This window comes from Bombus terrestris, chromosome 8, assembly GCF_910591885.1.
Source record: "Bombus terrestris chromosome 8, iyBomTerr1.2, whole genome shotgun sequence".
In the NCBI taxonomy this organism is placed as follows: domain Eukaryota; kingdom Metazoa; phylum Arthropoda; class Insecta; order Hymenoptera; family Apidae; genus Bombus; species Bombus terrestris.
Genome location: NC_063276.1, coordinates 5,145,199 through 5,169,322, shown reverse-complemented (window position 1 = coordinate 5,169,322; position 24,124 = coordinate 5,145,199). Strand labels below are relative to the sequence as shown.

General features: G+C 30.7%; 5 protein-coding genes and 2 long non-coding RNA genes across 12 annotated transcripts; 4 read left to right on the top strand and 3 right to left on the bottom strand.

The window, feature by feature from the left end:
• Positions 1 to 212: 212 nt before the first annotated feature.
• LOC100642406 (CTP synthase) lies at positions 213 to 3,799 on the bottom strand. The gene is made up of 11 exons (XM_012311145.3): positions 3,477 to 3,799; positions 2,754 to 2,924; positions 2,592 to 2,677; positions 2,378 to 2,509; positions 1,959 to 2,123; positions 1,590 to 1,877; positions 1,361 to 1,449; positions 981 to 1,279; positions 788 to 895; positions 488 to 700; positions 213 to 414 (listed from the first exon to the last, which is right to left on the bottom strand). Exons 1-11 carry the CDS (start codon positions 3,640 to 3,642, stop codon positions 362 to 364), a joined length of 1,770 nt encoding a protein of 589 aa, XP_012166535.1. The 5' UTR covers positions 3,643 to 3,799; the 3' UTR covers positions 213 to 361.
• Positions 3,800 to 4,339: 540 nt separating this feature from the next.
• On the top strand, positions 4,340 to 5,304 carry LOC105666811 (40S ribosomal protein S15). The gene is made up of 3 exons (XM_048408185.1): positions 4,340 to 4,490; positions 4,682 to 4,767; positions 4,918 to 5,304. Exons 1-3 carry the CDS (start codon positions 4,482 to 4,484, stop codon positions 5,264 to 5,266), a joined length of 444 nt encoding a protein of 147 aa, XP_048264142.1. The 5' UTR covers positions 4,340 to 4,481; the 3' UTR covers positions 5,267 to 5,304.
• Positions 5,305 to 5,614: 310 nt separating this feature from the next.
• On the top strand, positions 5,615 to 10,478 carry LOC100646131 (phenylalanine--tRNA ligase alpha subunit). 4 transcript variants are annotated; one of them, XM_003402639.4, is made up of 8 exons: positions 5,615 to 5,871; positions 6,101 to 6,441; positions 6,527 to 6,748; positions 6,831 to 6,946; positions 7,024 to 7,208; positions 7,273 to 7,634; positions 7,716 to 7,817; positions 8,067 to 10,478. In XM_003402639.4, exons 1-8 carry the CDS (start codon positions 5,731 to 5,733, stop codon positions 8,683 to 8,685), a joined length of 2,088 nt encoding a protein of 695 aa, XP_003402687.1. In that variant the 5' UTR covers positions 5,615 to 5,730; the 3' UTR covers positions 8,686 to 10,478. The 4 variants fall into 4 exon arrangements, with proteins under 4 accessions (XP_003402687.1, XP_048264138.1, XP_012174390.1 ...); XM_048408181.1 differs by having other exon boundaries at positions 5,616 to 5,871; positions 7,901 to 8,197; XM_012319000.3 differs by having other exon boundaries at positions 5,617 to 5,871; positions 7,716 to 7,844; positions 8,067 to 8,205.
• An 851-nt stretch (positions 10,479 to 11,329) lies between these two features.
• On the top strand, positions 11,330 to 15,834 carry LOC125385563. Of its 2 annotated transcripts, none has more exons than XM_048408184.1 (4): positions 11,330 to 12,430; positions 12,836 to 12,896; positions 13,595 to 13,658; positions 14,311 to 15,834. In XM_048408184.1, exons 1-4 carry the CDS (start codon positions 12,127 to 12,129, stop codon positions 14,377 to 14,379), a joined length of 498 nt encoding a protein of 165 aa, XP_048264141.1. In that variant the 5' UTR covers positions 11,330 to 12,126; the 3' UTR covers positions 14,380 to 15,834. The 2 variants fall into 2 exon arrangements, with proteins under 2 accessions (XP_048264141.1, XP_048264140.1); XM_048408183.1 differs by having other exon boundaries at positions 13,595 to 13,840.
• Positions 15,634 to 18,770, bottom strand: LOC100652315. Its single transcript, XM_020864250.2, has 5 exons — positions 18,317 to 18,770; positions 17,414 to 17,753; positions 16,710 to 17,066; positions 16,284 to 16,466; positions 15,634 to 16,140 (listed from the first exon to the last, which is right to left on the bottom strand). Exons 2-5 carry the CDS (start codon positions 17,750 to 17,752, stop codon positions 15,769 to 15,771), a joined length of 1,251 nt encoding a protein of 416 aa, XP_020719909.2. The 5' UTR covers position 17,753; positions 18,317 to 18,770; the 3' UTR covers positions 15,634 to 15,768.
• On the top strand, positions 17,513 to 20,235 carry LOC125385564. Its single transcript, XR_007224986.1, has 2 exons — positions 17,513 to 17,644; positions 19,869 to 20,235. It is a non-coding gene; the product is annotated as an uncharacterized LOC125385564 (long non-coding RNA).
• Positions 20,236 to 22,370: 2,135 nt separating this feature from the next.
• Positions 22,371 to 24,055, bottom strand: LOC105666005. Of its 2 annotated transcripts, XR_007224985.1 has the most exons (4): positions 23,802 to 24,055; positions 22,747 to 22,983; positions 22,584 to 22,677; positions 22,371 to 22,443 (listed from the first exon to the last, which is right to left on the bottom strand). It is a non-coding gene; the product is annotated as an uncharacterized LOC105666005 (long non-coding RNA). The 2 variants fall into 2 exon arrangements; XR_007224984.1 differs by lacking the exon at positions 23,802 to 24,055 and having other exon boundaries at positions 22,747 to 23,750.
• Between the last annotated feature and the right edge of the window lie 69 nt (positions 24,056 to 24,124).

Here is a 24,124-nt window from a genome sequence, read left to right as displayed (position 1 = left end):
ATATAAAACTTACTAATAAAAAAAAAACAAATTCTTCGGATCTAAACACGAATTTACCTTTTTTTCGAGACATATGTATATTAAAAATTAACTGAAGAATATATTTCAAGTTATACACATCGTCATATAATTTTAAATAAACAATTCGTGTTACGAACATAGATCTAAGCACGATTGAGGAAGGATTAAAGTACAATTATATAGTATAAGTATATAGTATATTATTACGCATATATTTGAATATGTATCCAAAACTTTGTTCTAAAATAAAAAAATTTTTTAATACCAACAGACGTACATATATGAACATAATAGTACTTCATTATTAATTATTCAAATTGATATAATGCTACCACTTATACTAGCCTCGCTCATTATTTGTTATTTCACTGTCATCAACTAGATTTTCGGTATCTATTAAGAACGATAAATTTTAAATAAGATTATAATAACAGAAATTACAGCACAAAAATTCACTGTTTATTACCTGAACCATTATCACTGACCACTTGAGGTGAAAGTTTACAACCTTTGGCTAAGTAATGTTTTAATTTACCAACACTGGCCAAAATTAATCCTAAAAATGGGGGTGAAGGTTTTAATGGTCTAGACAAATATTCTGGGTGGAATTGCGTTGCAACATAGTAATTATGCCCTTCCAATTCTGCTATTTCCATACGTAAATTTTCCTCATCATGACCTAACATAAAAGAAAGACAATATATATTAGTTTAATGAACATTAAAATTTGGTAAAGTTACAAATTAGAAAGTGAATGTTAATTTACCTACGAATTTCAATCCAGCTGCTTCTAAATCATTGATATACTTGGGATTAATTTCATATCGATGCCTATGTCTTTCTTCTATAAAATTCTTATTGCCATACAGCTGCTCTATATATGATTTAAATTCAAAACATTTATGAAAATGAAAATACATTATATTACATAACAAATTTTTAAGTAAGAAATTGCCAACTTATGAGAGAATTATTTTCTATAAATCGAGTGCATCTTTTTCCAAGCCTCATGGTTCCACCCATTTGTTCTGGATTATATTCAGGCATGTCTATAACGAGGGGATGATCAGTTTGTGGATCAATTTCTATACTATTTGCATCCTCTATGCCTAAAACATTTCTTGCGAACTCAATTACTGCCACTTGTAAGCCCAAACAAATACCAAGAAAGGGTTTATTATTTGTCCTACACCATCCACATGCTTCCATTTTTCCCAGCATACCCCTTTTACCAAATCCACCTGGTACTATAACACCACTAAATATAACCCAATTAAGATAAACAAATTTGAAAGAAACAAAATGTTATAAAATAATAATAGAAAGAAAAATAACTTACTTGCTTTTACAAAGTTGATGCCAGGCTTCATGGTATAGTACAGGATCTATTGCTTTTGTATTGTGTTCTAAACTATCAGCCTCTATATACTAAAATTATAGTTATACAGATATGACAGTAATCATTATATATAACAATATATTTGATAAGTCAAATTAATATTTAATTTTAATCAAAATAAATGAAAAATAAATAAAATTTAATATTTAATAAATAACAAATTCTTTACTGTTAACTTGAGTTTGTAGCCAACTTGAATACAAGCATGCTGCAATGCTTTTGTGACTGATGCATAGGAGTCTTCTAATTTTGTATATTTTCCAACTAACGCGATGTTTACTTCTTTTCGTAAATGATCAGTGCGATCCGCCAAATCTCTCCATTTTCGCATAAAATATCGGGGACGTGGCATTTCAATATTTAATTGTAACCTGTCATTTAGGAATTCAATAACACCTTGAGATTCCATCAACAAAGGAACACGATATATAGATGACAAATCATGTATTGTTATCACCTAATCATAATACATCAAAATTTCTATTAGTCTTTTAGCGAATTTTCTTAAAGTTTTATCGAAATGATTAAGGAATATCACCTGTTCAGGAGCAACATGACAAAAATTCGAAATTTTTTCTTTCACATAATCGCCTATTGGTAGTTCAGATCTACAAACTATGAGATCAGGAGACAAACCCAAACCACGTAATTCTCTCACACTGGATTGAGTTGGTTTTGTTTTTGGTTCTCCTGTAGATTTTGGCTAAAAAAAACAAGAAATATTCAAGAAACTTATAAAAAAGAAAAAGTAATATTTGTATTCTTCATATATACATTTTTGCTTTCTAAACAGGCATAAACGTTATTTATACATCATTATAAATTTTACAAATAATAGTTACATAATTCTAAGGATTAAGAATAAACTACCAAACATATGCTTAGTACTTGGCATGAGTTCAAAGTCAAGGTCTAGAATGAAAAAAGAGAATTACTTAAATAAAAAGAGTTTCATACTTGTGGCACTAATGATACATGTGCACAACAGAAGTTTTCTTTTTTTACTCTAAATTGAAATTGCCTGAAAGCTTCTACAAAAGGCATTCCTTCAATATCTCCTATGGTTCCACCTAATTCAATAATGCAAACCTGAAATGAATAAAATGTAGATTAATTTTGTATTTTTTTCTTTTCATTTATTTCTAAATGTTATTGTACAACATGAAGTTACATCTGGTTTATCACCATCCTTTGTTACAGATTGTTTTGCAACTCTTTCAACCCATTCTTGAATGGCATCTGTTATGTGTGGTATTACTACATAATAATAGTAAACACTTATTATCAATATGAATTATACATTAACTCTATGTGTCTACAAAAAGTGTCTTGCCTTGAACTGTTTTTCCCAAGTAATCGCCATGTCTCTCCTTTGATATTACATGTTGATAAATTTTACCTGTTGTAATATTATTGTCTCTGTGTAAAGTAATATCTAAGAAACGTTCATAGTTTCCTAAATCAAGATCTACCTCTCCACCATCATCCAACACATATACTTCTCCTGAAATGTAAACAATTTTCATGTAATCAAACTAACATCTATAACATGAAATTAATAATATAAAATTAATAATGTATTTTTTAAAAAAATTAGCGATAATAATAACAAACTTGAAAACAAATTTCATAATAGTTTAATTGTACACCGAGGAGAAAATGATTAATTAACATCATATTTATTTAAGTACATTTTAATTCAATAAAATCTTTACATATACAAATAACAAAATGAATAAAACTTTTCTATTAAGATAGACATAGTCACAAGTTTATACAATAACAATTTAAGCTTTTACAATTTTTTCAATCGCTATAACTTATTAATCTGAAGCAGCATTCGTACATAATAAAATGTATAAATTTCATTTTGTGTTAGAATTAAAAATACTGTTAGAAATATAGCACGTGATTATAAAATTGGCGGCAGCAATGTGTAAAATGGCTTCTCACACCACATGGCTGTATAAAACTTTAGATTTTCGCAGAAGTGTTTTCGAACATGTCATTCTAATCAGATAAAATATTTAAAAAAAATAAATGTTTAATAACGTACCGTGTTCGTATGGAGAAAAGGTGCCGGCATCGATATTTATATAAGGATCTATCTTGATAGATGTCACATGAATATTGCAATGTTTAAGTATAGTACCAAATGAACTTGCAATAACACCTTTGCCGACTCCACTAATCACACCACCGGTTACTAGAATATATTTCATATTTTACAAGCGATCTATTTGACGAAAAATGTTTGCATCAACTTCTCCATACGCATCTGTTATTCAAAGTTGTTCGATTTCGTTGAGTGATATCTGGATCCAATGGGGACACGCAGCCTACTCTTACTGTTTGTTCGCGATAAGAGGACTAGACAAAGGAATGCTAATCTGATTGGTTATTTCTGATAGACCTAATAAAATTGTAAAGATAAGTACATATATTGGCCAAAAATATTACATATACAAATATGATCATATAGCAACGCGTGACTGTCAATGAAAGTGCCGTCCCACATTTTGTACTATTAGTACTATTCACTATTAAATTTATGTGCCACTTATATTATTTGAAAGGATGGGAGCGTTATGGCGGGATTTTTAAATGTACGATATAAAATATTCTGAAATTATTATATAGAATCTGAAGCAATGTATTTTTCTAATATTTATAATTTCCTAGCTTTATAAATTCTTGTACATCGTTTAATCCTTTATAGTAGTTTTAGTAATAAGAAAACTTTAAAGAAATTAAACTGTGTAAATTGTTTTACTTTTTCTAATAATTGAAGTTGAAACTTTAATTTACAAAAACATTAATTAAAGTACTAAAAAAATTTTTAAAGTTGATAACTCGTGTCAAAATATTATTAGGCTAATATATTTCACAGTATAACTCAAACGATTGATGTCGTTTTTTAAAGAAAAAGTAATTTCTTTATTCTACATGAAAAAGTATATTCATAGGACCATCTAGTAATATTTACTTAATGGTAGAATCGATTTCCGCGTAAAAGGCACAGCGCCATTTCTTGTTGTCTTTTCTCCCTGCAACTAAAAACATGGCTGAGGTATGTGTCACAAATGTGTCGAAAATATCCAATAAAATCTTATTCATCTATTATAGAAAGATATAAGTGAATGCTCTAGAATAAGATATTGATTTCTCTTTTAATAGAAAGAAATAATATTGACGTACAAGAATGAATATTTTTTATTTGTAACATAACCTCTTACTAATTATGTGTTGTATCATTTTCAGGCAGAAGAAACCCAAAAGAAAAAGAGGACTTTCCGAAAGTTCACCTTTCGAGGAGTTGATCTCGATCAACTCCTTGATATGCCAAAGTGAGTATCTTTTTATGTCTTAGAAAAGCCAAACCATTTTTAGGTTATAGTGATCAATTAAAGGAATGATATACATTCAGATAAATTTTCATACAAGTTTTATGTTATACTATATATATATATATATATACATACATATATTTGTTTCAGTGAGCAACTTATGGTTTTGATGCATGCTCGTGCACGTAGGCGATTCTCCCATGGTTTAAAGAGGAAGTCTATGGCTTTGGTAAAGAAGTTGCGTAAAGCGAAGAAAGAAACACCACCAAATGAAAAGCCAGAAATTGTTAAGACTCACTTACGTAACATGATTATAGTACCAGAAATGGTTGGTTCGATTGTTGGTGTTTACAATGGCAAAACGTTTAATCAGGTTGAAATTAAGCCAGAAATGATAGGTCACTACCTGGGAGAGTTCTCTGTTACTTACAAACCTGTAAAGCATGGTAGACCAGGTATTGGTGCTACCCACTCTTCAAGATTTATTCCACTAAAATAATTTATGTTTTTCATGTGAATAAAATGTACAAAAATTAATACAATTATTTTTCTGAAATACCTTATAAATACCGAAATAATGTAGTATAAGTTACTGAATTACTTTAAAATTATTGAATATAAAATATATCGTAAATATATATGTAATATGAAATAATATTTTTTATACATATATAGAATTAAAACTGAATTTTGTTTAAGTAAAAAACATTAAAAAATATATACTTAAGAAATTTTTAAGTTTTACTTTTTATCCAAGTATAAAGTAAATCTTGGATTATAAATCTTCGATATTATATAGGAATTAAAATAAATTACAATGCGTAATATCGAAATTTAATGATGTTTATCTTAAAATTATCTGTCATATAAAATGTGTTGATGTTATGTTAGTATCCACGTATGATTCACGTGGATGTTTGCCGGCTGTTTTAATGCAAAGTGAAATCTATTGTTATTTCAAATATGGCAAAACAATTAACTGACCAAATATTGGATTATTTAGATAAGCACGGAGAAATAAATTCGCTGCATTTGGCTGAAATTTTTAAAGAAAATCATCAAAAAATTATTGGTGCCATCAAAAGCCTTGAGGCACTTGGTGAAGTAAGTTAATTACCGCAAATTGTTCGTAATTATTATAATAACATTAACAAAGTTTACCAAAAATTATTTTTCACGCTTTTTATAATGTAAAAACGAATACGTACAATAAATTTTCTAATATAAATTTAGATTTCGTCATAACCTCAAAATGTTTATTTATATTTATTAAATTCTTTTTTATCAAACTGATATTAATTGCTTATTAATAATAACCTAATTTACATTCTAGTTGATTACTACTAAACAGATTATTGATAAAAAATGGGAATTAACATCAGAAGGACAACATGTAGTGAGTTATGGAAGTCACGAAGCAGCTGTTTATAATGCAATTCCTGATGATGGAATGCCTCAACCTGAAGTTATGCAGTCAGTTCCCTTTGCAAAGGTTGGATTTTCCAAAGCATTACAGGCTGGTTGGATAATAATTGATAAAAGCAGTGGTAAGCCTATTGTGAAAAAGAAAGTAGCATCTATCACAGATGTTACACAAAATGATCTAAAAACCCTTGCAAGTTTAACTGACCGCCTTAAAAATGAATATAAGAAGAGAAAATTGATCCAAGAAATGTAAGGTTTTTATTAATTCAATTTAATAGAAAAGATATACATATAAGTATTGATTGTATTATGTGAGCAAATGTTTTGTTAACAGAGTTATTAAATTTGTACAATTGGAAAAGGGTCCAAATTTTACAACAACAATCGAAAAACAGGAAACAGAGTTGACTGCTGATTTATTAATAAATGGTGCATGGAAAGATAGGAAATTTAAACCATATAATTTTGAAGCTCTTGGTGCTACGCTGGAAGTGGGTCATTTGCATCCACTGTTAAAAGTTAGAAGCGAATTTAGAAAAATTTTTCTTGAAATGGGGTATACAGTAGAGAAATTAAGGTTTTAAATTTTGTAATAACATTCAACAGATATTTTGATATTTCTCTTCTTGTTTCCATAGATTCACTGAAATGCCAACAAATAATTTTGTTGAGAGCTCTTTCTGGAATTTTGACGCATTATTTCAACCTCAGCAGCATCCAGCAAGAGATGCACATGATACCTTTTTCATATCTGGTAAATAATTCTTTTGAATTAATTAATTAATTATGTATGTTCAACTGATTATAATACATTAAAAATTTTTACTTCAGATCCATCTCATAGTACAAATTTCCCTATGGATTACATGGAGAAGGTAAAGAAAGTACATAGTGAAGGAGACTATGGGTCTTTAGGCTATCGTTACGATTGGAAAATTGAAGAAGCACAAAAGAATGTTCTTCGTACTCACACGACTGCTGTTAGTGCACGGATGCTTTATAAGCTTATGCAGCAGGTAATTAAATTAAAAATAAGAAGAAGTTTTTAATTTAAAAAATATTTATATGTGAATTTTTCAGGGCGAGTTTAAGCCAGTGAAGTATTTTAGCATTGATCGAGTATTTCGCAATGAAACTTTGGATGCCACACATCTAGCTGAGTTTCATCAAATTGAAGGTGTAGTCGCTGATTACAATCTCACATTAGGTGATTTAATAGGAATTTTGTATGAATTTTTTAAGAAACTTGGTATTATGCAACTTAAATTTAAGCCCGCGTACAATCCATACACTGAACCAAGTATGGAAATCTTTTGTTATCATGATGGCTTGAAAAAATGGATAGAAATTGGTAATAGTGGAATGTTTCGACCTGAAATGTTATTACCAATGGAATTACCTGATGATGTAAATGTCATTGCTTGGGGATTGTCCTTAGAAAGGTAATAAAATCATGAATAGTATTTGTATTATTAAAATATTATAAAATTTGTTTTTAAATATAAATACATTTGCTTTTTTAGGCCAACTATGATTAAATATGGATTAAACAATATACGAGATTTAGTTGGACCAAAAGTGGATTTGGAAATGGTTTATAACAATCCTATTTGTCGCTTAAACAAGTAAATATCTTTCTAATCGTTATTAAGGTATTTATGTAAGTAATTACAATATTCTAATTAAAATGCATTTGATTTTATGATAGAACTTAATTTCTGTTACAAATCATCTCCTCCATCAAAACTACTAAATATGGGGACGTAATTTATCCAAATTTTTTGTACTTATATATTGTTGTTTTAATTCAATGTACAAAATTTTATTTATTAAATAAGCGAATAAATAAGATAAATACAATAACCTTCTGACAGGACTAGTCAAAATACTTCTCAAACAAAGAGGCCAGAAGACAAGAAACAAGAATTAAACAAACACGAAGATAAATCGTGTGCAGTTAAATGTGCAGAAAAATTCGAGAAGCAAAGGCTCGTCATATTTTGTGATCCAGAACATCCGATCAAGTTTATAGAATTGTTCTTCCGTTACGTAAAATCTTATGTCAACATTTTTGTGACCTCTCATGTACATTCCAGTGTACAACATTTTCCAAATCAGTTATTAACTTTTTGTTCAGAGTATCGAAATGCAAAGCAAACTACTGACATACACTTAACAATAATCTGGAAAGAAATTGGTATTGATCCCATATTGCAGTTACCAGGGATGCACGAAATTATAGGCGAGATAAATGTAGCGCGATATTTAAATCGCGTAATTGAAAACTGTTATCCACACGTTTTACGTTACGAAAGCAAAGGTGCATTGTATGCAAATGAAATAGATAATTACTTAGAAAAAATACATAAGTTCTTACATACTAATGTGCATCAAACTATTCATAAAAAATCACGTTACGTAATGGGTGAAGATAATATATCTATCGTAGATATTTTATTAGAATCCTCTGAAAAATGTAAACTACACAAATAGAAATAATATGTAAATGAAATTTTGCAAGAATATTTACATATTTACATATTTACATATTGTTGGATTTTTTATATGTGCTATGCTTTCCATAAAATTAAATTAATGCATATGCTTTACATATATGTATTTGGTTATATATTTATTTATACTTTTCAATGGACTGTTACTTAAATGATGCGATAAAAAATATTTGCCTTGATGTTTTAAATATTTGCAGTAATCGTGAGAACGATATTCAAGTAGTTGTTTCTGCCATCGTGTAAGTGGCTGCGAGATGGAAATGGAAAGAAAAAGCTGCATAGAGGCGTTTTCTGTGTTCGTCTAATCAGGCATGCATATTGACGCCATTCATTAATCGGTATACATGTAGATATTTACTATACGAATGTTATGCGTTATTACATAAGGACTCAAGAAGTCTCTATGCAGTGTTCTTTTTCTATTCCTATATAGCTTCTTCAGCTCGCTCATGCACTCTATCTTTATATCTCTATTCATAACCGGTATAACCCTAGGTGCAGTAACAGTTCATAGATGGCGACGTCAATGTATTATTATTGTAATAAGTGCACATATGACTAGTGTTGTTATTTTTCAAGTTCTTGCGCGCGGGTTCCAAGTTAGATGGATGGCTGTACAAGAGGAACATTATAGACGTTCAAAGAATTCAACAAGTTATTACAAATTTTTTATTATTCTAATTTTATTTTCGCACAAATCCTGCATTGTGGAGAACATTATATACTTTCTCTCGTGGAATTTTATCCGTTTCACGATCGATTACCTACAATAAAAGTAAGAGATGCTATTATAAGCAATAATATGTATAATAATACTACTATATGTAGAGTGTCTATATCACTTTTCCATTCAAATTTCCTTAATATGTTCTATAAGTAAAATTAAGACTAGAATTTAACAAAAAATTTATAAATTCTTTATTAAGAAGTTATAGCCAAAGTATCGAAAGTGGTGTAGATAATTTGAGTATGTTTCTATTTCAAAATGTCGTCCACCTTTTTATTGATGTAGTATTTACTGCTTGTGATTGTCTAATTACATCATATGCCATATTAATTCTCATTATTAATTTGTTTTATGTAGATACTATATATTACTACTTTTACTTCTATATTCTAAACTTTTTCTTTTAGCGTGTCATATAAATAAAAATTTAAATGGGTCAGGTTATAATGCGACTGGTCGCGGTCGATAAATTCAACGTTGGCAATAATGTTCGTTAGATATTATTACATTTTTCATGTTTTATATTTTTGTTATAATTTCTTAATTATGGAATTTTAATATATATGACATTTTAAATTTATTTTTTACTTATAAAGCAGATAAAAATGTGGGCCACTCTGTATAATATACTACATATAAGATATTCTATGACAATATTAATAGGATATTTTGAAGATATTGAAATTAAAGAATGAATTTAAAAGATAGAAAAATACTGAAAATTGTAGAATTGACATTAACACAAATTATTATATTTTTCTGATAAGGAAATTAAGTAAAAAAAAAGTTGTTTTTTAATCGTACTACAATGTATCAGATACATCCTGCTACGAATTTATAACGAAATATGATATGTCAGTGATAGATGGAGATAAAATCGGTATAAGAGAGAGAGAGAGAGAGAGAGAGAGTAGCGAAGGCCGTATTCTCAGATTTCAGAAGTAAATCTAGCAACCTCGTTTCAAAATCGAGCAATGCTACATTTAAAATCATAAAACACATTTTCATAACATTATAGAAGAAATATATTAAGATAAATGGGAAAATTTTTACCTGCATCTCTTTATTGAAAAACCATGATTCCTTCGCGAGACGAGCAGCGATTCGTGGGTTTTTGTAAAAGTTATTTCGTAATTCGTTTGGCAAGGTGTCTTCGATTGCTGAATTCAATACATTTGCCGGATGTTGATACACGAATTCCGAGGGAATGTAGTATTGTGGAGCGGCCACGCATAATCCTATCATGGCCATAAGCAAAATTATTACGTTCATATTTACCTAAAATTCTGGAAAAGAATAAACCCCAATTAATTTAAGGTAGTACATAACTAATTTGATTCAGAAAATCGGAAAACTTTCTCAGAATTTTTTAAATTTCATATGTATGAAATATTCTAGCAAAACGAGCTTTTTGAAATTCATACTGAGTGGTTGAAGGTATTCATATTAACTTGTTCATATTAACTTGCGAAGAATTTGTTAAAAGATACCTTCAAAATTTGAAAGTGTCTTTTTTTAACTATGCTTTTTGACTGACATTGAGCAGATTTTAAAAATTGATTGCCCGATAAATTTCAAATTTCGGCACATTGTTTCTTATAAAATTATCCTACAATGTGGTCTATGATTTTTTTCATATTTTAATTTGTTCAATTTTTTATAAATTTTGAAGTTAGTACTTTTAATAATTTTTTAAATAATTGTTTTAATTATTTTTTTCTTAAAACTATGCCTTTTTAACTATAAGCTACATATTGCATAAAATTATCTTTTTACCGAACAAGTAAATTACACAAAGATTTATAAAATCATAAGAAGTTTGTATCTTTCACAGAGTAATAAAAAATTTGAACGGAATTCATGTTGGCTGAGACACCATTCTAATTCAAGGCTTATGTACGTATCTATTCTGTATGTACGCTAGTACAATATTCAAAATTCCATTAAGAAGACACATTTTTTCAGGTTTGCACACAAGGAATCATATAGTAGTGATTCGTTAAATAGTCACGAGTCGAGAGATTATCTGACCAACTATCAAAGGAGGTATATTATCTATTAATATTATCTTCTCTGTTGAGTGCGAATGAGTTACAGATATTTGACACATTTGTTTATTTTACATACAGCAATGAACACATAAGTAAGAGAAAGTTCTTACAATAAAAATTTAGTTTATTTTAGTTTATAATTATTACTTGAAATAAAAATGTGAAAGCCACTCTATATCCACAATGGTTCAAAATATAAGAAATTTGTTCGTTATGATACACTTAAATTCAACATAATGTAGAATTAATATATAATTTAACTTGGGATTTAAAATGTTGAAAAGATTTGAAAAGTTTTATTTCTATTTTTTCTATAATGTAGGACATAAACTAGGATTTTAGAAAAAAGTAGAAATAACATTTTTCATAATACAATTTATGGTCTTGGCAGTTATCATTTCCCATTTATACACTCGCCACTATACATCAAAAACTCATCGTCAGTCCAAGAAATCAATTTCAAAAACTGGTGAAGGTAGCAATAGCCAAATGCTGCGACATTATTATAAATACTAAACACGAAAACTGTAACAGAGTTATTCTCGTAAATTTTGAGCTGTGCACGCAATTTTTATTATGCACGAAGGATGTGTCGAACCACTGATTCACGTGTCAGAAACTACGTTGAATATCTTTATCCTCCATGACGTCTATTTGCATCCTTTATGTATATATTTCAGTCAGATCTCGTGCTCCACGACTTTCTGCGCAAATCCACTCACCTTACGAATACAATACTGAATCCACAAGATCTAGTTATTTCTCTCGCGCGTGTCTAACTGAATACAAGATCCGTTACAGTGTTACTTATATAGTAGCCGCCACTTCAATACAGCTTGCTAAGGTTACCGTGGACGTTTTCTTGGTCATTATCCGTGTTCTGGCTCCTTCTGTCGAGCTTATGTCCCCGACGAGGTCATTCGTTTCCTCTTTGAGGCGTTTCAAGGGTGAGGATCCCTTCGAGCTGACTGATCACCACTCGCCGCCGTTTATCCGCGACCTTCCTCATTCTCCTGCGCTTTATTCGCTTTGCTTCGCTCTTCAGTGACGGAGACCACGATATTAGACACTGGATACGTGATAGACTCTATCCGGTAGATTTTTCTCGTTAGCGTGTTTCGGGTCACGCGACATTCGATAGATCCAATTGCTAGCTAAGTAAGGCAAAGGAAAGTATTATTACAGTGGCTACAAAAGGTATTCACATTATTGTATTTACAAACAAAGGTATACATTATTGTATTTATTGTAGTTGGACTGCGGATGTTCATCTAAATTTGTATTTTTTTTTTTTAAATAATCAAAGATACAGGATCTTGGTAGAAAATTGTTTTACTTGTTATATGTTACAGGTACTACTCTCTGGGGATATTTTGTATATCTTTGCTCATCATGCGACATCTCGTGGTACAGGTAAGTTAAGTAACTTATTTAATCCACGTAGTTCCAAAGTTACTTATTATTTCATAAAAAAATTCTGATTACAATCGCTGTTGATTAGAAAGCAGTTAAGCATTCATCGACAGTGACTTCGTAATTTGTACTATGGGATCGTTACAAACCAGTAAAACACAAAAGTCCGGTGAATTACTTTGGATGGCTATTCCGAAACTGTCCTTTCGGTTTTCACTTTGTTTGGGAGAATAATTCAATAGGCATGGGCGACTCATCGATCTACGCACAGTGAATTTGTTAAAGGTCCCATTATAAAAACGATCCTCTGGTTCAAATCGATGTGTATCGTGAGATTTGGTGAGTGTAATGCTCCTACGTGCCTAGAAATATCGATTTCACGTTGTGATCGGAATTTCCACGCGTTTTATGATTACTTAACTATGGTCATTATTGCACCATTTAAAAAACCATATTATACTACATTTAGCTAGTAACAGATTATCAAACAATTAAATATGGTATATTGGTATAATAAAAAATAGATATGTAAATACAGAATTCGGAAATTAAATTTAAGCTTTTTATCTTTTTTTACAGAAATTAAAAATATAATTTTAATAAAAATAGAAACTGATTTGGAGAAATCTTGAAGATCTCAATTAGAATTTCTAAAGAAGTTTATATTGGATATCAAACTGTTCTATATTTGTTAATAGAACGTCTACAATTCAACGAGGGTTCACTAAACTGTGCCGGTTTGCTGCAGTTTCAACCGCCCACGTAGGTTCTTATGGATTTTTTCGAGCAGCGCAGTTTTCCGGTTTATGCATTACGCATACATATAGTCACTGTCTCTGTTCGACGACAGTCGAGTCCGGGTTAAAACTCGTGAGCTACGTTATTACGAGCCTGTGCACCATTCGCAATTCCAAGCTTCTTTGCTTTCCTTCTGCAATGACCATGTAACTACGCTTTCTTTAGTCACGTTCGACTTTCATGCAAATAAGTTCTTTCCGAATCATTTGATTCCTCGGATACTAAATTTTCTTAATTTTTAATATAATAAAGTTCATGATATTAATTGGATATATCCTTGCAAATTTTTTAAATACCTATCGGTATATTTTTTAGAATAACTTTATTGAACAGAAACTACATACATTACTTATAAAAGGAGCAAAAGAGTGGATGCGTGTGTGAGACATTATGATTGCATATAAATACACTAAAATAAATTATGTTTAAAGAAATAATAATGACTCTTATTGAGTGATACTCCGAACAAATAGCTCCTTAACCAAGTCGAAAACTGCGGAAATGTCATATGTGTACACGTTCTCGAGGAATAAATATTATGCTTTTATTAGTAGTAGCTTTCAGTAGAGACATCCTGGTACATCTATCGAATAATGATTTTATCTTTTTATTTAAGATATTTGAAAGAGGCAAGGGAGTCGGATATATGTATAATGGTATTCAGGTCAATGTTACGTCCTTATAAGCAATAACCAGAGGCAGTGGTTACCCTTGTCGGAACAGACTCGCCTGCTATAGGAAGTCGTCGTTTTTCAGCTTATTCTGAATAATGCATACATGTAAGTCATTGGCAGATGAAAGGCGTGAAATAAAAGTTCTACCAGCGAAAGGAAGTTATATAAGTATACGAGAGACCTTCCTCTTCAGCATATTACAATTAATTACATACATATTATCTTTCACGAGATCACATAAGAAGTGCATGAATTGGGTCATAAAAACATTTTATGACGTCCGATGGGATGAATTGAACGCATGTACATGTAATTCCTTGACCTAGCATCGTGTTTTACTTATACATTTACCATTTAGCTAATTAGTTAACTTAAATTTTTACATTAATTTTCATAATTAAATCTTTAATTTAATTTTATTATATAATTAAGTTTATCAAAATTTAAGTTTCTTTAATTTTCTTTGAAGTAATTGCTAATTGTATCTTGTGTTGGAACGTGGAATATAATATTCGAAACTTTATTAAAGTAAAACAAAGCTTAATCAATTTTATATTTAAAGTTTCTTTGAGCTTCTAAGTTAGGTGTTAGTTATTTGAGAATATGAAAAGTTGTAAGTTTCTAAATTTAGTTATATCTAATAATTTTTATCTCCTTTAAGTTTTGAAAAAGATCTATAAAATTTCTTCTATAAATTTATGTAACTAACACATAAGTTTCAAAGATCGTTGTAAAGATTGCTACTAATTAAAAGCTTCATTTGCAAAATTTATTTCCTAAAAAATAATTCCTATTATTCGAATATCTTTTAACTGAAATTTCAACATATTGATTCTTAAACTCTATATTCACAGGTAAACAAAAGAAGTATTACTCTCGAAACTTTCATGTCCTTTAAGTAACAGGTTTCGTGACAAATAAAACAATCGCATGTCACTTCCGTCTTTTATATAAACATCTTTTAAAACACGTACAAAACAGAAATACAAGGTACACAAGTTTCCATCTGTTCACAGGATACAACTTACATAATTTCGCAAGCGATACAAAAAATTATTTCATTTTAAAAACCCAATACAATTTCACTTGCAGTTATCTACGTAAGATAAAACACAAGTCTCATTTTGATTTAAAAAATCAATATGATTCTACATACAATTTTAGTTATTACCATCCACATATAATTATTTGATTATATTACAAATAATAGTAATTTAATGTAAATTGAATATCAACTAAAATCAAGTTCAACTTTTTCAATATAATTACCTAATCATTTGCATGCAAAAATCCAATATACTATGTAGTATTAAAATATTCAATATCACTCGTACACTATTTTTAACATTGAATCCTGTTTTAGAACGTTAGGGAACTAAGATCACAAGTCATCGAGCGATTCAATGGTAATATTCATAAGCTGGCGAGATGGTCTTCTGATAAACTGGAACAGCAGCATGGGCAATCGTTGGTGCAAAAGCTTTTCCGACCACCGGTACAGAACTGTGAACCTGAACATGATCGAGGCGCGCTGTTTTTATGTAAGTTGGCTGTTGGACTGATACTCTCTCGACTTTAGTCGCTGGTTCCACGACATTCACTTCTTGGAGAGTTTCAATCGGTCTGCTGACAACAACACGTCGCGTAGAGACGCGTTCGTCAGCTGGTTCTGCGTATTCCGGAGCTGGGGTAGCAGAGATTACACGTCCGCGAACCTGGCCGGCGTCTCCGGCTGCGGATTGGGAGAGGGAGGGATAGCGACCAAAGCCAACCTATAAAAATATAATGTATATCTAGAAATGGAAATATAGAAATATAGAAAGCTATATATATATTAGTTGAGTCATCGCATATATTAGATGATTCATCCTTCAATCGCCAGTAATTCTAGTATTAATAGTTCTTATGAAATTACCTCAGCAACGTTACCACGGGCAGTGAGCAAGTCAATCAGTCTATTCTGGTTCTCCTTGTCCTCTTCAGGGGAAGATTTGGGGCTAACCACAACGCTTGGTGACGGATCATGTGCAACGAATGGTTCGTTCGATTGTGCACCACCGTTCAAGTTAGTTCTTGTTTGAGCTGCAGGTGCACCAGCCTGGAGCAAAAGCAATCGTTAATTCTTAAAGAATAAGGAAAGAATAGTAATTGCAACAAGGCTTGTGAAAATAAGGAGGCAGCTTCGGTTTCATATTCAAAACTGCAAAAATTGATCAATACGAATATTAGTTGATTATGAATTTGTAGCACATTCCAAAATGTAATTTGATCTCAAGTCGGCTTTCGTTGGTTTACTCAAATTATTGAAAATCAGAGCTTCCAGTTCAATTTCTAATCATACCTGGCTTTGAGGACCGACTCTGCGGAAGTCAGGATTTTCAACCACAACAGTTTCGTCATCGCTGGAGGAGGATGGAGTAGAAGATTCTACAGGAGATGACAAAGATGGTAGAGATGGCAGCGATGGCAAAGATGGCAGAGATGGCAGAGATGGAAGAGATGGAAGAGATGGAAGAGAAGGAAGAGATGGAGATGCTTCGAGACCTGAGAAGTGCTGGAACAGAGGTTGAATGACAGCTGGTCCTTTCTGAGTCTTGGAGGTGGGTTGATCAAGTTCGACTACTGCTGAGCCAGCTGGACGAACGACTACGCGTTCTTCAATGTCGAAGAATTGCTTTTGGATTGCTGGGCGGCGTACCTAATTCATAAACATTATTTAAAGTTTAAAATGAAATTTTACTCTTTTATTGGCTTCTTTTCCCTTGAAAAATTGTAAAAGGAAATACAGAAATAGGTACCCACAAAAGACTTAATATAGAATATAAAATTTATAAATAATATATTATAATTTATAACGATAATTTCATTACTTTTAAAATGAAAAGAAAAATGAAGGATCTAAAGATAATTCTTACAAGTGAAATAAAGCATTAAAAAGTCTGAATTTAAATAAGAGGTGAGAAGAAAAAATAGAAAATAACGAACAGGTAGAGTGTTTAACAGGAAAGGGAAAGGAGGCAATTTGTCAAATTAATAATCACTTACTTCGAATTTTCGAGTAGAAACAGCTGGTTTAACGACGTCTAATTGTTTTTCCAGGAGAGCAGGTTGTGCCTCAATTTTCGTGACTGGCACATGAGAGACAGTTGGCACGTGTTTGACGTATGGTACAGCAGCCACTGCTGGCACTTGGGCAGCGGCATATCCAATGTGTTCGGTTTCAACTTTAGCGGGAACACTATATGCAAGCTGTGCCTCTTGTCCGATATTATTTATGTAAGTTACTCCTGCTGGATTTAAGTAAGGCATCCTAATGGATACAAAACTACTATAGCCACCCTGCAACAGGGCGGCTGCCACTGTGAAGAGAACTCCGAATTTCATCCTAGAATGACGTAGTAAATTAACTATACTAATAATGAAAATAATAAATACTAATTATGAAATTCCCTAATATCTTTTATTAGTGGACAGTTGGTAGAAAATTAACAATTGTACAGAGTGTATTAAACGTTTTTTCTATAATTAGTTATTTTAAAAAGATTGAAAAGTGAAGACGACAATTTTTAAAGAAAATTCCAAGCTTCATTCTGAATTGATATGATAAGTGAAGTTTGAACATTTTTTAACATTCTACTTTTTAGCATTTTTTATTATTAAAAAGTTTAGCATTTTAGTAATCGCCAATAAAAAATGTTGGAATATTAAAAAATTTCAAATCTGAGCCATAGATATATTCAAAATAATACTTTGAATTCTCTCCAAAAATTTTCAAAGTTTTTAAAATAGGAATATAATTATTTAAGATATTTATAAGAAAATTAATTATAGAAAAGGAAATATGGTGATGAAGGTAGTAGCATCGATTAGTAATTGAAGTAATCATCTAAAAGCACTAGAAGTGTGAAATTATGAAGTGTTCAGGCCAATTCAGAGAGACAAAGTTACCTTGATCGCCCAAAAATGAAACGACGTGCGAATAAGCGAAGGGGTGTAAGGTGCAAGACTGTCCCATCTGTGGCAGCAGACGTTGTTTATATGGACGTGGTCGTAAAGGGGACCCCTTCTCACAAAACCATCATTGCCTTACCCCTCCCATACTAACAAAGGCTCAAAGTTGACCAAAACTGGGTCGATCTACTTCACTCCTCCACGTGTTCAATCTTCGAGAAACCTGCTCCCTCATAGGAACTGACAGTTATGCATCACCCTGTCCCTATGACAGGGATCATTAATTTCACCATTTCGCAATATCATACTGGTCATTAAGAGCACTTAATTATTCTGAAAATTCGTTGCTCTTGATTGACTTCTTGCTGTTAATTATTGAGAAAGATTAATTCTTGGCTAAGGATTTGTAAAAATAGTTTAATGTATACAACGTGGTGATTTTCTAGATGATAGAAGTATATAACAATCTGATAAGTCTGTAACTATACAAAATTTGGTTTCGTGGTAATTTGAGTTTTTTATAATTAATGAAGAATATTAAGATACTCATTTAAATAATAATGTATCTGAATATTTGTATAGTATGAATTGAATAATGTCCAGGAACGTAAAAAGTTCTTTTTCTTTAATTACTTTTATTTATTTATTCCTTTTTTCTATAGGGATATTAGCTACATTGATCACAAGAATTTTTACTTATACGTTTGAGAAATGAATTTATCGTATAAAATATAATTGAAAAAGAAATTTGTCATCGACGTACTCGTTTAAAAGCAGTGATCGAGGATTAATGAATGAAGTGGAGCAATTTTGAATGCCAAAGGATTATAGGTATTCGAAAGTGAAAACAGAGAATTCAACTAGGTCGATGCGCCTTTACAATTCGATTGTTATTCGTCCCGTGTGCGTGTGGGCCCGTGTAAAATTTATCACTCACGAAATGTTGACGCTAACTTACGCGAGCTTCTTCTAAAAAAAGTGAAAAGAACGTTTCCTGAATCGATCATATGGAATTTTATTATTCCCCGTTCACTTAACAAGGCGATAAATATTGAATAGTTACTATTTTCGATAATAGAATATTTTGAAGATTAAGACACAACTCTAAGATTTTAATTTATTGATGTTTGTTAGCTTAAGATTACTTTAGATTGAAATTAAAATCATTATAATCAGGGTTATTGCATGGAAAATAAAAAATTCATATTGTTTTTGTAAATTATTTTATATCATTAAAAAGATTTTTGAAAAAATTCATGTGTAAGCAATACGCGTACAGATATAGATTCTTAATCTTAATCCTAAATTAATCCTACATTAATAAACCATAGTAAGCTATAATGTTAGACAAAAGTTATAAAGATCTTAAAAAAAAAATGTTTTACGTTGAAAATTAAAGGCTTCTATTATGACTTTACCATGATCATTTTTTTCTGCAAAGGTATCAAGGTAATCTTCTCTTATTTTTTTTTCTCAACAACATGCTTATTTTTTATTGACAATTTTAGAGCAACTTACGTCACGCTTATATATGTTTACTTTCTTATAGGACTGCTCTGGAAACGAAAGACAAAACGATTCAAAACCAGATTGGAATCTAGAAAGGTCGTGGACATGTTAATTTATTCCTCATTCTCACTGGATTTTATCTTTAATTTCGCTTCCTATACCATTACTGTAACCTTAAATCTCTTGTTCCATTTCATACTACTACAAGCATTCTTTTTTGCAGTACTAAGATTGGTAAAATGTCGTGAACAAAATTGTACGAGTACAAATTCAGTTATTTATTAACAACATCTTGCAATGCTGATTCGAATGATGCAACAATAATGAAAATTATAATCATATCGGTGATCGTCGTTTAATAAATAATGTAGTTCAATTTCGAATTACCAAACTCATTGCAAGCTCTATGATTACTCAAAAGAAATCACGTTGCTGTTGCGAATTGAACACATGATGACTGATTAATTATTGTTCTGTAACCACATGGTAACACATGTTAACTTCATTTCAGACTTTACATGAATAAGAGTTGTGAGGGATAATTGTATATCATAAATATTGATTGCGAGTCATTTAACTCGTGATTTTCGATTTCAAAATTTAAATATTTACACAATCGATAAATTGTGCTATTATCTTCTCTTAACAGAGGAGATCCTGGTCCTTAAGTCCGGTCGTCAAGTGATCATTTCAGCCTTGCTCAATATCTATGTATGTATGTGTACCAAGGTCGGGCATTGATTTTAAAGGAATAACGATCGATATTTTCATGCTCTCGATCCAGATGAAAATGTTGCGCAACTTTATGTATACCCTAAACCGGTAATTCGCTCGTACCCTATCTCGTTTTTATTCGTTTATTACATATACCTTAATAAATCTCTTTATACCCAATAATTACCTAAAAAAATACTCTTCTTACAGATAGAGATGATGTTTTCAGCGAAAGAAGTACTGTGTGACTCATTACGTATGATATGCATCGGAAAATGAAGAAATAATACAAATTGCTCGAGTCAGGTTACTGATACACATTCGTGCTTAAAATAAAAAAAATCTATAAAACCTGATACTCCTGATTCTTCTGCAAATCTGATTCTAACTTTGATCTAATTATAATTTAATTTAGATTTATTTTCCATTTAATTCTAATTCCAATTCATTCATTTACATTATTTTGTAACAACTCAATCGTAGTTCTAACTTTTAATTTTAGTTTTAATATAGAATTATTATGATCTTGATAATTATTCGGATCGCAACTTAAAGAACTATGATAAATTTAAAATTACTTACGTAATTTATTTATAAAAATTGACGACAGGCATAAATTTGATTTTAAGGTGACAGAAAAAATGAAGACCGAAGCAATAATAATAAATCATTCGTACTTGTAAACAAATTGCTGTTGCTTTGGATGAAGTAGTTGACACGATAAATACTTAAAAGGAAACAGAAAGAAGTAATTATGGAGAGATACGAAGTTAAAACGGAACCGAATCCATTTATCTCACGTCATTTATGACGTTTTACAAGAGAGCAACTGCAAGTCAATGTCAACATCCCATTACATTATTTAAGCATATTTCTTTGGTCACTTACTCTTTAAAAAATGTGCACATAAAATGGGTCATGAAAAATATAATATTATATTTTATCTTATATTAAGGTTAAGTTACAGAGCATACTGTTTTTCATTGCACTATCAGATGGCATACATATATGTATACTTACGGTAAAATTACTATTTATTCATTAATTAGAACTTTTAATGGTACTACGGATGAATTTGCACCTACATTATAATTACAATTATTTTTTAAGTTATAACATCCTTGCGAGTGAATTTTCTTCACGGTACTACTTAAAAATTAACAGAGAAATTTTTACATTAAATATTTCACATCATTATAGGGTTAATGAAATATGCATCTGGAGAAAAATAGCAATTTGGTAAGTATACAATAAACGTAAATCAAAGGTTCTGCGAACCACTTAAACATCGCTTCAAATTTTATGACTATGTTGAAACAAAAGTCTTCTGTCATACTGGAAACTGGACTCTCAGTTATCGTTTCTTCTATACGGATCTCCTCCCTCTTCCTCGCTCTTTGTCTCTTTCTTTCTGCCCCACTAAACCTTTTCTCATCAGTGAAACCGAAACCGAAAGTAAAATGCATACCGGGCATCGCGTACCGAAAACTGGTTGTCCTTCTTTCGCAATGTCGGTGTGGCTTATAATCCTCAAAAACGTAAAAACAGAAAATCTTTTCCTTATCTTATTGCAAATGATTCGGACCTTTTTCTCCAATCATTCTTATAACCTATTTATGTATCATGTAGCTGTAAAGAAACTCGGACGTATTCAAAATATAAATCCGTGTTTTATTAATGCAGCTAATGTTTTTGAAATTTAATGGCCCACTCCTCCCTTGTCATTATGTCTGATATTTTTGCAGGTCAGAGCTGAGATATGATTGTATTACTCTTTAGGTGGAGATTTCATAACAATATTGCAGTCATCCTTTTTACTTCTTTTTTCCATTGGTCCAATTGCAACGTTTTCGGTGTCTATATATCCAGTTATAACTTTGGTAATTATTCTGTCTTAAGTCCTGAAGCAATGTTGATGAAAAAAATAGAAAAAAGAATATGAAGTTAATTACTTTTCTGCCATAGTTGGAAATTTAATATCGATTAAATCAAATTTAATATCAGAATCGATTTATTAAAAGTAAGAGTTTTAAGTACTTACGTACTCTTCTATTTTCGAAGTTTTTGCAATATTTCAAATATTGATGATATCTCCCCTTTACCTTTAGTTTAATTTCTTTAAGATGGAGGGAAACCTGAAAATATATGGATATTTTAGTTTTTATGAATTTCACGTTATTGAAACGACTACATGTATTTCTTACGTTTCACATCTATCGATGAATCATAGAAATTTCACCATTGATTTTGTTTAGAAAATATGCCGGTAACTAAACGACAATTCTTGTTCGAAATGAAAGGGAATGTAAAAATTTATAGATATTTCTCTGGTATATACAAACACAACCTGGTGATTATTTTATCGGTGGGATATGTGGGGGTGGTACGCAGTATATCTATTAAAAGCGTCTCCTCATATCTGTCATAAGCAGATCTCATATCTGTAAGCAGAAAAACATAACCACTTATCCGACAGGACCGAACGTGCGAATGTGATCAGCGAATTTTGATTTTTGTTCATTCAAACTCCGCACTGTGCAACGATTTGCAATATTTCAGGTGGAGGGATTCCAATTTGACACCGATTTCTTTTCAATATTTTAGAAATCTTTGTAACTGCGTAATTTTTGTCTTTTGAATCACTAATTAACCCTTTGCCGTACGATTTCATTTAAACTGCGTCATAATGAGGGACAAAGTCGTTGTTTGGTATAAATAAACTTCAAACTTTAAGCTCGATCTCCCTTCATCGAGCGTGCAGAAATCAACGGTATTGAAATAAAAACCTTTCATACATTAAATGTGATTTCTCTTTTATTAATATATTGTTTTAATATGTATTTAACATAAATTTTTAATATATTAAAACATATAGATACATCTTAATTCCTCTAGCGATCTGTAAGAATTGTTTTGCCTATTGTCAAAAATAACACTATCGATAATATCGATAGTTCTACTATTTGAGTACATATTATCTCTAGTATTACTATTTTTTATTCTAAACGTTATGCAAAGGGTTTTCAAATAAATTTCACTCTGTAAATAAAAAGAAATACGAAATCACGAACAATATTAGACATTTTTTCGTAAACTAAAAATAGGATGTAAGTAACCGTGAATTCTTCTTGGTCGAACATTTTCAGTATTCAGAAAGCGTAAAAACGATAGACCGTATTTCTTTATCGGCGGGATTTTCAATTTATATCGTCATTTGAACGCATGAAACTACACCAATATTAGTTATTTAAATACTAACTTTGATACGATTGATATCAATATATGAATGAAGCTAGAAAACTTTTTATAAGCATATTCCATTATTTTACATGTTTTACTATACGTAAAGAGGTATTATTATTTAGACGACTATCATACATTCGTAATACTGAACCGTAATAAGTCTGACTTCAATTTATGCTTTAGGTCGTAACGTAATCCGTACTATCACAGAATCTATCTCAGTGGTCTAAGCACGAATATGTGAATCAGCTAAATTCTGCATCACGAGTTTCACTCATTTTACGATACACGATTACGATAAGGAATTAACATGAGAGTACACATCATAAGCACTTCCTT

Bases quoted from the DNA above. Each gene is read 5' to 3' on its own strand.
- LOC100646131 (XM_003402639.4), top strand. From the start codon at position 5,731: ATGGCAAAACAATTAACTGACCAAATATTGGATTATTTAGATAAGCAC. The intron at 7,635-7,715 runs GTAATAAAATCA...TTGCTTTTTTAG, and splicing joins TGGGGATTGTCCTTAGAAAG to GCCAACTATGATTAAATATG. The intron at 7,818-8,066 runs GTAAATATCTTT...ACCTTCTGACAG, and splicing joins CCTATTTGTCGCTTAAACAA to GACTAGTCAAAATACTTCTC.
- LOC105666811 (XM_048408185.1), top strand. The intron at 4,768-4,917 runs GTGAGTATCTTT...TATTTGTTTCAG, and splicing joins CAACTCCTTGATATGCCAAA to TGAGCAACTTATGGTTTTGA.
- LOC100642406 (XM_012311145.3), bottom strand. From the start codon at position 3,642: ATGAAATATATTCTAGTAACCGGTGGTGTGATTAGTGGAGTCGGCAAA. The intron at 2,510-2,591 runs GTAACTTCATGT...TATTCATTTCAG, and splicing joins AGGATGGTGATAAACCAGAT to GTTTGCATTATTGAATTAGG. The intron at 1,878-1,958 runs GTGATATTCCTT...TATTATGATTAG, and splicing joins GTCATGTTGCTCCTGAACAG to GTGATAACAATACATGATTT.
- LOC100652315 (XM_020864250.2), bottom strand. From the start codon at position 17,752: ATGAAATTCGGAGTTCTCTTCACAGTGGCAGCCGCCCTGTTGCAGGGT. The intron at 17,067-17,413 runs GTAAGTGATTAT...TTTATGAATTAG, and splicing joins TTTCTACTCGAAAATTCGAA to GTACGCCGCCCAGCAATCCA. The intron at 16,141-16,283 runs GTAATTTCATAA...ATATTTTTATAG, and splicing joins CCCGTGGTAACGTTGCTGAG to GTTGGCTTTGGTCGCTATCC.
- LOC125385563 (XM_048408183.1), top strand. From the start codon at position 12,127: ATGACGTCTATTTGCATCCTTTATGTATATATTTCAGTCAGATCTCGT. The intron at 12,897-13,594 runs GTAAGTTAAGTA...ATTTGTTAATAG, and splicing joins TGCGACATCTCGTGGTACAG to AACGTCTACAATTCAACGAG. The intron at 13,841-14,310 runs GTAACTACGCTT...TTTTTATTTAAG, and splicing joins TTTCCTTCTGCAATGACCAT to ATATTTGAAAGAGGCAAGGG.